The sequence below is a fragment of the Misgurnus anguillicaudatus genome, chromosome 3 (assembly GCF_027580225.2).
Source record: "Misgurnus anguillicaudatus chromosome 3, ASM2758022v2, whole genome shotgun sequence".
NCBI classification, from domain to species: Eukaryota; Metazoa; Chordata; class Actinopteri; order Cypriniformes; family Cobitidae; genus Misgurnus; species Misgurnus anguillicaudatus.
In genome coordinates this window covers 26,472,158-26,485,438 of record NC_073339.2, presented here as the reverse complement: position 1 = coordinate 26,485,438, position 13,281 = coordinate 26,472,158, and the positions used below count along the sequence as shown (strand labels likewise).

At 35.9% G+C, this 13,281-nt stretch overlaps 1 protein-coding gene across 14 annotated transcripts in view; it reads right to left on the bottom strand.

Annotated features, from left to right (window-relative positions):
• Window positions 1–13,281, bottom strand: part of cd99 (CD99 molecule) — a 120,406-nt gene that overhangs the window by 99,812 nt on the left and 7,313 nt on the right. For 5 of the 14 annotated variants that reach the window (XM_073863604.1, XM_073863618.1, XM_073863633.1 and 2 more), the window contains exon 2: window positions 12,518–12,579. The exons of the other annotated variants lie outside the window; for them this stretch is intronic. In XM_073863604.1, coding sequence (XP_073719705.1) covers window positions 12,518–12,575 — 58 coding nt within the window. In that variant the 5' untranslated portion in view covers window positions 12,576–12,579. The remainder of the gene's footprint in view (window positions 1–12,517; window positions 12,580–13,281) is intronic. 14 annotated transcript variants of the gene reach the window in all.

Below are 13,281 nucleotides of genomic sequence, written 5' to 3'. Positions count from 1 at the left end.
ACATACGCCAAATTCCAATTTTGCAAGCATAAGATACCCAGGGTTTCCTGTAGAAAATGTGTTAGTTAAGGTGGTAGGCAGGGTGCGTGCCCCAGTGTAAATCTTTTGTGCCCCTGTGTAAATCTCAAGTTTACATTTTAGCAGTTAGTGTATTCCTTTACAAAGATAATCACGGCAAAACGGATCTATATGCAATGTCGTTACCCAATTCACATTTGAAAAAGCGACGCAGCAGTCGCACTGATGCGTGCACGCACCAATTCATGTCCATGTGCGTCTGTTTTGCCGTGCGCAGCCGTATACAAAGTACAAGACAATGACACCATGCAGTTGAGTTGGTTTATGAAAACATGACGAGACTAAAGTAAGTTTCTAAATAACAAGGAAAATCAAATTTTCACCCGATCACTATTGATGCATGTGATGGATATCAGAAATGTTTTGTGCAAAGCAGGGAAAGGGAAGCAAAAATAAGAGATGATGAGTTTAAGGGAGGTAAGACACATAACATCTTACCCTGTCAGGTCTCAAACATTTGAGAAAAAAATCTCAGGAAAACCCCTCTGTCAATAGTCTATAAAATTGCATTGTTCACATACAAAAACTGTTCTGTATTTTTAGATATGAAATTAATATTTAGTTCACTAGCTCTAGGACATTACTTAAAACGTTAGCAGTAACTAAGATTTTTTTAGTAGTCGTCATAAAATGAAAATATTCTTAAAAATAAAAACATAAGTTATTAATCATTGTTATGTAAAATGCAAATGTGCATAAAAATATTTTCTCTGGCTGCTGTCATTATTTCCAAACATTTTATGCCTTTAAACATGTTAATGAAATTAAGTATATATGAAGATGATACTTAAATTTTTTTAAATACATGTTTGTCTTTCCCAGGACTTGTTGCAATGTTGGAATAGTGGGTTAAGCTAAGGAAATTGTACCTTGCACACCGCAGGCTTTCAAGAAAGTAAAAAAAAAATGGGGGGCCCGTGCCAGCCCAGTCTCCTGAAGATCGTATAAATAGCACGAAGTGTAAAACTTGTGCAGTGCATACGCCGAATTCCACTTTGGCGTGCATATGATACGCCAGTCCTTATCATTCACTTAAATTGCAATCTTTTGTCATTTTATTTATTGGTTTCTTTCTTTTTTTTTTTTTGCTTTTTTTTACCATTTTCGCTTTTGTTTAGAGTTAGAACAACTTTTTGTTATTTAAAAATGACATCCTAACCCAAATGCCAACTCCAACCACCATGGCTTAAATATGGACAAAAACATGGAGAAACCTGTATATTAAATAACCTCATTAAGCAAATCTAAAATCTAACCCTAAACCAGGGGTCTTCAACTACTTTTCTTCGGGGGCCAGATTTTAAAATTGTATATATGACGCGGGCCAAACTTTTACCCCTATTTTTACTTTTGATATATTTTTTACTTTTACCATACAGATGTGGCCTTTAAAAATGCGCGTTTTCTCCCGCGGGATTCGCCAAATCGTCTCGCGGAGTCCCGCAGAATTCTGCAAGTGTTTTCGGGGGGGCTACTTTCCCTTTTCCCTTAATGTGTTTCGCTTCACAGAAAATCCACCAGGTGGCGCATAAAAAACTCAATTTGTATATGCGTTGTCACTGCGGTTTTTTCCAGAAGTTAATAAGGGCATTGCCGAATATTTAACATTGCTATTAAAACAGCAAAGTGACGTCAACCCCTTCTTGCCAGCATAACAGCGCATACAACTAATAAGATGACTGTGTGTGCAATGCATTTATACTAAGTGCAACAGAGAATTTAGCCTAATACACTTAACTCTATTTACAATGACTATCTTAATTATTTGTGTTGTCGAATTTTGACACAGTTTCATTGTTTGTTCATAATATTTATAATTATGTCAGTTTTTCTAAAAGTATCAATATTTTAAAGAGATTAATGTGGTATAAAAAATACATGTTTTAAAGTTACAAAATGTTGTAAATATATATTAGTATTCTTATATATTAAGAACAATAATATGACACATGTATATTGCGCTAAAATGCTTTACATATGGAAAGAGGAATTCTTCTCAACCACCACCAATAAAGTTTAAAAATTATTCTTTAGAAAAACAGTGTTTAAACCCACGCAGAACAAACAAGAAAACATAGGCCTATGCATACTGTACAGTTGGCATATGATATCTTTATTTAGTTTTACATATTTATATTTATTATACCTTTAATAATACCTTTTTTGCGCATTTAGGCAGTGTTGTGATTTTTTTTTAATCCTTTCAGCCGTAATTCATATCTGTAAAAATATCCAGGGGCTTTGTAAATATCACTAAAATAATGGATTAAAGTAACTTTATAAAATCTCTTAATGTCACTTATGTATTTTTTAGTTGGTCAAATATAAATGACTAAAATAGAACATACATTTTTATTTAAAATTTACTTTATATGTAGCCTATACTACAGCTAATAAATTAGCGAACAGAGAAACTGCGCCTTTTACGTAAAAAAACACCCCCGAAGTGTTGAGTTTATGAATATTTACACCTACAATTTGTACTTTGTGAAATGTGTGAGTAAAATAATAAATTTAATAACATGTGGCTATATAGACAAACACGCCGCGTCTCCTTCCAGATATCTTATCTCAGACATTCGCATTTAACACTTTTCAAAACTTATTTATATATAATCTAATTTATAAATTAAAAAAACAAAGTTTTAAGTTAAGACAATAATAAATATGTTTATCTTTATTGAAAGAAAAACGTAGAAAATGTTATTATGGGTATAGTTGATGCAAATAAAGTGTGCAGTATACAGAAAAATGCAAACAAATTATTTCTAAAAGTAGCAATATTTTAAAGAGATAAAGGTGGTTTAAAAAAAGACATGAGAAAAGTAGCTGTATGCAAAAGAGCACAGTTCAGATATTGTTAATTCAAGCGGTTTTATACACCTTTCAGCTTTGTTTGAATTGACAAGCATTTTATTCGGCACTGTCAACACATTTTGTGATTGATTTACTGATTTATTACAGAAACTTGTTGTCAGAAGCAAAGCTATTGTACTAAGCATCTTTATATGTATGTTTTAAAGTTAAAAGTGTTGTAAAAAATATTAGTATTCTCTTATATTAAGAATAACAATATGATTATATTGCGCTAAAATGCAATATAAATTATTCTCAACCTACACCAATAAAGTTTTAACATTATTCTTTAGAAAAAAACGGCGTTTAAACCCGTGGAGCGACAAATGGGACCCTGTCTAAATGATTCAAAGGTTTTCATAAAAATAAGAACATTAACCAAATCGTCTAGCAAATCCAATGCTCTAAATGCTCGTTGGACATCTGAAATTATCTATATTTATACGTCTGAGGTGTAAAGTTCCCGTCCTCCTAATGCTTAATCTAATGCAAAGATGCGTCTCAATTCATTTTGGTTTCGCTTTTATGCATGACTTAGAAAATAGACTGCAGGACTTGCTTAATGTTAAAAGAGTCATTAAGAGAGATAAAGTTCGGTACCTGATTATTGTTAAAGAGTTATTAAGAGCGACAAGACTCAAAAGCGATCTCCTCACGCTGGCTGACATCTGAAGCGCGTGCACACAGACGCGCGAGTGCGCGACCCGGATATATAGACATCTACACAAAATTGAAGTTTTACAAATATCTGCTTTGATAAGAATTCACGCAGGTAGGATCTATAATCTGTTATGTCTTAAGTAAATGTTTGGTTAACTGTTGGGTAAAAATATCTGATTTGTAACATTATATTAGATCACTTAGATTTTAAGCAGTCTGTCACAATGTCAATCAAACAAAAGAAAAAAAGTTTAACATATATTGATTATGTTTTTGCTTTGTGTGTGCTAAATCTTATAGTTTTATCAGTGATTTTGAGGTATTGATGTGGTAATTTAATGTATGGATGTGGTCATTTTTCTGGTAATTTAACTTTGCTGACTCTTTCAACTTCAAACAGGTGTAGTTCTGTCATATTTTGTTATATTCCACCAAATCATGCATTGTTCTATGTTTTAATAGAGAATGTCAAAATATGAACAACTGTTTTTTTGAAAATTTGCTAATTTCGACTAAATTTGACAGCACATGTCACAAATGATGCAGCGTCAAATAAAAATGGAGAAAGAAAATTCTTCTTAAAGGAAAATGCATATTCAAAACAATGGCTTGATGGTTCTGTTAAAAATGTAAACAGGCTGTTGTTAACTTACATTTGCATAAAGCATCTATATATGTATATATGATCAGAGTATTAAAAACCTGAAAAGTGTTAAATTAGGGTACATTTAGAACGGATAAAAATGTGCGATTAATTTGCGATTAATCGCGAGTTAACTCATGAAATTATGCGATTAATCTAGATAAATTTTTTTAATCTATTGACAGCCCTAAAATATACATTTAAAACATTACATTATCGTCATTGCTGGAGTGCAATTTGTTAGTTGTCCTGCAGGTGACCTTGTAACTCTATTAACGACTACTCCGGATCACTCGTAGATCTACGATGATTTTCAAGTGCTAAGTTATGAAGCTTTTGCGAAACGGTCCGTAATTCTAAGATGATTCGTACAATCGTTTTTACGATCTACTTAGCCTTACGATGCTTTTGGGAAACCGGGCCCAGACCTTGACGCTTTGTGTGTTCGACTTTAAATGGTGCGGCGCTGACTGGTCGGCTTATGACATCAGAGTACTGCGAGAGCAAAGGTAAAGTCGGACCATTTGTAACATTTCGACTTGCTCTCGCGGTACTTTGATGTCTTCGGTGCCGAACTGTCTGCGCAGCGCCACATAGAAACGGCCTTTGACTCTTTACAGCAGAGTACCAGCAACATGAGAAGTGGTGGCACGCAAAAGAAAGTGAAGGTACGCAGTACGCTAAAATATAAAGTGTCTGTACTGCGAACACTGGTTTAGTTATTTACATTGTGTGTTGCTCTTTCACCATTGTGCACCCGCGCACTCGCTCTGTAGTTTGTAGCTCGCGCTCCGGCTTCTGTAAACAATGGCCGTTTCTCAAACCAAGTAGGGGAGAGTGGGTCAAAATAAGCCAGTGGGTAAGTTAACCCACCCCCTTTATCTAGGCAACCAGATTTGTAGCCGTGTGACCACAAATACAGGTAGCAACCATAATTTCTGTTTGGCTATGTTAAAGAGAAGGAAAAATTAAAGAGTTATGATTAAAGTGATTTTTTTTTACAAAAAATCCTATCAAAGTAAAATGTATACATACCAGGTCGTTATGTCAAAGTAGATTTATTCAGGTCTAATTATTTATACCATAAATATTGGTGATAGGCTAATGTATAAAACCATGTGAATGATTTAGCTAAAGATTAGCCTGAATTACTAAACTAGGCAGTTTTCCCAAAATGGTGGCTGTGGGGCAAAGTGAACCAGATGGGGTAAACTGAACCAGCGGTATATTAAAAAAAAATATATCTGTGTAGTTTCGCACAACTGATTTGTTCATTTTTAAACATTTTAGAAAACATATCATGCCAAGACATTACAATATTACTTCATTTTTATTTTATGCATTTGGCGTTTTGGTCCATACTGAAAAAACAAACTTACCACTAAGAAACGTCCATTGACAATCTCCAAACAATAACTTGTTCCTCAAAATCTGTATTTTTATCTGATACAGACTCAAACATGAGTGGATGACATCAGAGTACCGCGAGAGCGATTGAAACCAACCTCCTCTGGCTTATTTCTCGCGGTACTCTGATGTCATCTGCTTGTCGGCTCTTGCGGCACTGCGTAAAGTTGACCACACCTAAGAACCGTACTGCTAAACTCGGCAGGAATGCTCTGTGTATACCAGCACATCCTTTATTAGGAAAAGTTCTATTTTACTTCTCAGCGTGAGAAATAGCTTAAACGGTTTGGCGTGTGACCGTGAACTCACAGAAATGCGCGTGTCTCATGGCGAATGCGTGGGACTTGAGAGCCCAGGTTATATCAACATATGTCAAATTACGTTACCCGATATCCACTTAATTTTATAAGTTATAAACATTCATTTAAAATAACTTACAGCGCATGTAGTAGGCCTAGATTTGCATTTAAACAAAGGAACTGCAAGGGTGGGAAATAAAACGCCACACGCTGGTGAATACTTAAAAAAACGGTTTTCTTTTGATTCTCTTGCAGTTCCTTTGTTTAAATAGCATTGGGGGTTGGCAAAGAATTGGCAGACCTGGGGGTGGGTGGTTTTTAATTGTCACTGGTAGCTGCTAAAACTAGCAGCTTAACCATGTGCAATAATTACATTTTGGAATTAACTTCCTTCATGTCGTTTTATTTATTCACTGTAAAAATATTTTATGAATTTGTAGGTAAAGTTAGCATTAAATTTGTTTTACAATTTTAAATGAATTTTTGCTTTTATTATAATTATAACTTAAAGAACTGTAAATATTTATTAAAAATAATATTACATTTTTTTTATCAAAAAGACAAATAACTTGATTCTCATTAATAATAGCCATGGAAAACAAACTTCTCATTTTCAAAGCCTCATACAGCTTGTGCCTATGTGCGCTGAATTTGAGAGCGCTTTAAGCGTTTATTGTTTCTTTCAGCACATTACATATATGACCCATTCTGTCTAAATGAGTGGGATGTTTTCAAATACTCTATTAATTAAACATCTAATACGTTTTCTGAGAGTGAAATGATTAATACTAAGATTTATCATGTCAGACATCTTGGTTTCGGTTTAAAAACATGCAGGAATTTGAAAATAAAATGCAGGACTTGCTTGATGTTTAAATAGTTATTAACAGAGATAAAGTTCGGGACTGATTTATGTTAAAAAGTTATTAAACAGCCTTTCCATTGTCCATTACATACAGATATAACTGTCGGGAGTTTGCCCCCTAGTGGCGTAATGAAAATATAGTTTAATCGTAAATCTGTCATGGGAGAGAACCTTACATCTACAAAAATATGTATAGTTAATAATTTACTTACCAGTAATTAAAGTATTCAAGTGTTACTTATAAAGTAAAACAAACAATAATTAATAATTTTAACTTTGCACACAGTTTTGATTGGAACACACTGAAATACATCACTTCCGGTCGCCGCGTCACATGCGGTGTAGTCGCATAAGTTTATTTTCTTTAATGCATCCAAAGCTCGAATTGGATCAGATAATTACACACCCGCAGATGGTTGGCACCACACACATCCCCTTTCTGTGTTGTCTTATACAGTGGTAAGGTAAAAGTAACCACGCTGAATTTAAATCAAACTATGGTCGTTTCTCAATAAGGCTGCAGCCTCCGGAGGTCGCATTTCCAGGCTGCATACTGCATACTTATTTCAGAATTTTAACAATTATAAAGTTGACTCTTATTCTTAGTTAATCGTAAATTGTTGTAATATGCTTATGATTTGTGAATGTAATGCTCAGTTAACTTAATCTTGATGACGTATGCAGTCTGCATATGCGACCTCCGGAGGCTGCAGCCTTCCGATTGAGAAACGGCCAAAGGTGACCAGCGGGCCGGATAATGATGATTGGCGGGCCGCACTTGACTAGCCCTGCCCTAAACCCAAGCGAAAATGGTTTAAAAAACAGAAAAAAATTGAGAAACCAATAAATAAAATGACAAAAAAGATGCACCGTTTAAGTGAATGGGAAGGACTGGCGTATCATATACACGCCAAAGTGGAATTTGGCGTATATATTGCACGAGTTTTACACTTCGTGCTATTTATACGCATCTTTAGGAGACTGGGTAGCCCGTGCCCCAGTAGAGCTTTATGTTTAGCAACTTTTTTTTAATGTTTGTGTCGTGTTATTCATGAACTGACTTGCCATTGACTTGTTTTTCCGCCTAGAACACAAGTAAATGCTTCTTTAAGCGCTTTTATATTTAAAAGAAACCCGCAAATTAAAAGGAAATGACGCGATTTACGTGTATAAATACAGCTGGTCTATTCGCACTGGATTAGTATTACCTGAGGTAATTTCTCCGGACCTTTTTACAGAAGGTAAAAGTCGCCTTAATCTTTACTGGCATTGTCCGTAATGATTACTGACATGGAGCATTCTGACAGGACTAAAATCACTGAGAAGCTTTGATAAAAATTGCTTTACACCACATCCCTATGTAAAACTAATCCCGTCCGAATAGTACTTTAGAGTATAAATAATTTATAATTCTTCATATTCTTACCCCCTTATTACCCCAAACTTAAAATATTATTCCCTTATACCTACAAGTACGTACTGTAGAGGTACCCTGTTGTTACAAATAGGTACGCTGTAAATTCGGTTTAATTATGCGGTACTTTGCGGGTCGTAAAATAAAGTGTTACCAATTTATTTATTTAAGACAGCCAGTCTGACAGGGCGGAGATTTCGATAGTTTATTTTGTGAGCTAGCTGCCGCCGTGGGTTTTGTCTAGAAGGGATACAGCAAATGCCGAAAGGTTTTGGATTAGATTTGGAGGTACGATTACGATGAAAACAGCGGCTCTAACTAAATGAGATACAAATACATCATAAATCCTGTGAAATGTTGTGTTTAGAGTTGGGTTTAGGTGAAGGATTACTAGAAAAAAATAGTGCTCATCCCGCAAGATTTCGTTTGCTGTATCCCTTCTATCCACAACCGCAGGCGTGGCGGCCGCCACGGTAGAATGTTTATAGCGGAAACACTGCTAAAAATACCTTCCATACTGTGTCACATTGCTCTAGTTTAGAAACATGGAAGGATACTGAGTTTTACCATGCGGGGGTTATCCTCCAATCGCCCACTGCTGGTTTTCAGCACTGAAGAAAACCGCTAGCTGCTGGCTTTTTTTAAAAACGCAGAGCTTCCATTGGAAACAATTGAAAACATGCGCCAGCCACAGGCGTAAAAGCTTGAGGTCTTCACGGAGGATATGGGACCCGTACGGTTCCGAGATTATATTTTAAATGGTCAGTCTGGTCTGGATCGGTTCTAGGCAAGGCAAGGCAAGGCAAGGCAAGTTTATTTGTATAGCACATTTCATACACAAAGGTCATTCAAAGTGCTTTACATAGAAATGAGAAAACAAAAAATCAAATATACATGAATTTTAAATATCAATTAAAAGAAAATAAATGTGATTTTAATAAAAACTGTTTAAATGTATGAAAAAGAATAAAACAGGAATACAAGTATAAAACTTTTACAAATAAAAATAAGAATAAAAACAAGAGAAATGAAAAGAATTAAAATAGTGCAGATAAAATATAGTGCAATCAGTTTGGACGCAGCATAGTGCTCATTCAGTAAATGCATAGCTAAACAGATGTGTTTTGAGTCTGGATTTGAATGTGACTACTGTTGGAGCACATCTGATCTCTTCTGGAAGCTGGTTCCAGCTGCGACTGGCATAAAAGCTAAAAGCTGACTCTCCTTGCTTTGAGTGAACCCTTGGTATTTCTAGCTGACGTGATCCTAATGATCTGAGTGACCTGTTGGGTTTATATTCAATGAGCATATCAACAATGTATTGAGGTCCTAGTCCATTGAGTGATTTATATACCATTAATAATACTTTAAAATCAATCCTAAATGTAACTGGTAGCCAGTGTAGAGACCTGAGGACTGGTGTGATATGTTCATATTTTCTGGTTCTGCTCAGAATCCTGGCAGCAGCGTTTTGAATGAGCTGGAGCTGTCTAATAGTCTTTTTGGGAAGGCCAGTGAGGAGGCCATTACAATAATCCACCCTGCTGGTGATAAAAGCATGCACAAGTTTCTCTAAGTCTTGTCTGGAAACAAAGCATCTAATTCTTGCGATATTTTTGAGATGATAATATGCTGATTTAGTTATTGCTTTGACATGACTACTGAAACTAAGGTCCGACTCCAGAATCACACCAAGATTCCTGACTTGATTGCAATCTCATTACTGATTGGCTGACTTTGCTGCCACTCAAAAAATGTAGCCAATAATTTTAAAGTGGATAGGCAGTTAAATGCCTGTGATGTCATAAGCATCAGTTTTTCAGATTGGGCTGTTTTATGGCTGACATTTCTAAAAGAGGAGTTTCTATGAGACTGAGATGTTTAGCACTTTTTGTATGTTTGTGAATGCGGGTAGACTACCATTATTCAACAAAGACAATGTAAAAATGGTTTTTCATTCTCTGTCCCCTTTAATAAACCATATATTTTCTTAAATCTAAAAAGTTTGCACAGAGATGGTAGCAAAAAAGCAATGCTAATGTCAAGCCTATTGCAGTAAACAAGCAAAGTTCAGGTGACTCACGATATAAAAAACTCAAAGCTGTAATGTAAAGTCACCTGTCACCGGGACAGCAATAGACTTTTGAATCTGAATGAAATAATGAGTGGACTAAGCTTTTTTAATCAGCAATAGAGAAATAGAGCAGAAGCTAACAGAAATATGACCATTATAACATGTGTCACATTTATAATCTATAGACCTGCACTGCACCATCTGTCATTAATATACTCTAAAAATTATTGTATTCAATAGAGTTTGATAAAAGGGGTCATCTAATTACTTCATATATCAGTGCAAAAACAGTAGTGTTTTTGTGGTGCTTTGACAAAAGCTTTGTTCATGGCAAAGAACGGTGGGGTGGTTGGATGATTAATGAACTATAACGTGAAATTAATATAAATGTTCAATAAATCAAAGTATTCGGTTGTGTCATAAATTACTAGTTGTTCTTTGTCACATGTAGTAGAACATTTTTGGTTGGTGGGTAATGATTGCTATTTTCACCGGCTACCACCACAAGCAAATTTCCAATCTGTGGGAAACACTGAACTGTAAATAAAGTGTAATCAGTTTTTTGCTTAGTCGAACTGTAAACTCAACTCTTTTTTTCAGGTTGATACATAACACAACAAAGAGTATTAGGGGATTTAAAATGTTTGGAATATAGCTGGGGCCTACCATTCTTAAAGTATCCACCCAATGAGCTGATGAGTCATGCAAACTGTATGTGGAAAATGAGTCAAGCAAACTCAATTATATCAACAGTGTTTGGTAGCCCACTGTAATATTTAAACCACCCCGGCAGTTATATATTGTGGGAAGATAACTTTGCCCTAGACAACCATATTAAATCTTCTGACATTACTGCAAGAGAATGATTAAAAATAGCAACAGCTTTTAACCGTGACCAGTCTAACTCGACATCTGTTTGCCCTGCTCTATGCTGTTATATTTGTGATCTTAGTAGGGGTGGAACAGTACACATAAGTCCCGGTTCGGTTCGTACCTCGGTTCAGGCGCCACGGTTCGATTCACTTTCGGTACAATGGAGGGAAAAGCAAAACAAAAATGAAGAAGGCATTTTTTTTAGTACTTAAGCTAATCTTAAAAACATAGGTGTCCTTATCAGTGTTATTTTGAGATGTCATGAATATGAACTGAAATGCATTTAACATACTATCTCGTATTTCAAAAATGTATACCACTTTAAGTAATCTTGTACTCATCTTTCATACAAATATGGGTTCAAATGTATTACAAGTGTTACCTAAATACATTTTAAAATTACATTTTTATTTCATATTAATGTACTAAAGAACACAAACATAGGCTTGTTGGATGAATTAATAGGTGTGACCAACTTCACGAGGCGCTGCAAAAAAATGACAAGTGGATGACATCAGAGTAACGCGAGAGCGATTTGAATCAAATTAGCCTCCTCCGCAAAATTTCTCGCGGTACTCTGTCGCTGATGGCGCTGCGTAAAGTTGAGCACACTTAAAAAACGGAAAGCAGCTGAACTCTACAGAACTGCCCTGCGTATGCCTGTTGTATATAGCAGGACAATGTATCTCCTACTTCTTAGCATGCAAAATACAAAGTGTGGCGTGTGAGCTTACTGAAATGCATGTGTCTCATGGTGAATGCGTGAGACTTGAGAGCCCTGATTAGATGTATTTCCACTCACATACCCAACAACTGCTGAGCAACGCCGACGCAAAGTCCTCGTCTTTTCCACCACTCTCTCGCCTGTACTATTTTAACTGACTGGAAAACTTAAGTTTTGCCAAACTTGCGATCTTAAAGAGGCTGGTGGAGCGTCTTATTCTTGTGGAACACCACTTGCCATCCTCGCTATCGCTGCTCACTAACTGACTGGACCGGCGTCGACGTGACAAAAAAATGCAGAATGCCAGAGAATGTAGACGGGCTCTGATAGAGCGCATACATAGGCGGGGCTCGGATGCATCGGCGCCAATCAGAGCTTCAGAGCTAAAGCGGGGCAACAGATTAGCTGTCCATAAAGAACCCGCGTATCTAACAGTAGTTCCGCATTACATTAATTATTTTGCACGCAAGTTTTTTTATTTTCATACCGTGTATTCTCCGTTTAAATTCATGCACCGAACCGTGACCCCCGTACCGATTCGGTTCGAAACGAATACATGTATTGTTCCACCCCTAGATCTTAGTGTCTCATTATATGGACAGTTAAAAAACGGAGCGGGTAAACCTTGCGCTTTTGTTGCCACAAGACTTGCCAGAAGTACAATCCACAAGTATGAAGTCATCTTGCTATGAAAAAAACATAAAACCAGTCTCTATAAAAAGAAAACAAAGTAACAAAACATAAGAATCTGTAGTAACACGTGATCATTCGTGTGTTTACAGCCTCTGAAAACTCGAAACAAAATGTATTTCTAGTAAGGAATATTGCGCAAAAACTAAAGTTGCCCACCCCTTTGAATAATCCAAGTGTGATCCAACTGCAACTCGGCAGTTTAGCTTGTACTTAAAATCATGATTTAAAACAAGAGCCTGCCACACCCTACCTGCCCTTTATGGGCGTGTGTGAGTGAACTGCAATTTACAAGCTCAACATCACTATTAAATACCAGAAACTGTTTTCTCAGAATCACTTCAAAGTATTAATAATATAAGCATCATGATGAATCAAAGTGTGATCAGTAAATTGCTGTACAGAAAGCCTTATTGAGAGCCTTTCCTCCAGTACATTTTCAAATGAACCCTGAAAACCCCTAAAAATTCAGAAAACAATACATAAAACCATAAAAGATGGCAGTATTAAGTAAACTGGAAGGACTGGTGTATCATATGCATGTATTGCACAATTTTTCACACTGCATGCTATTTATATGCACTACATGAGAATGGGTTGAAGTAACCCATCACATTCAGTTAAAAAAAATACACTAAACTAAGATGCTCGACATCTAAGAACATATCTGATGTGAAGTATATCACAGGTATTGAGTT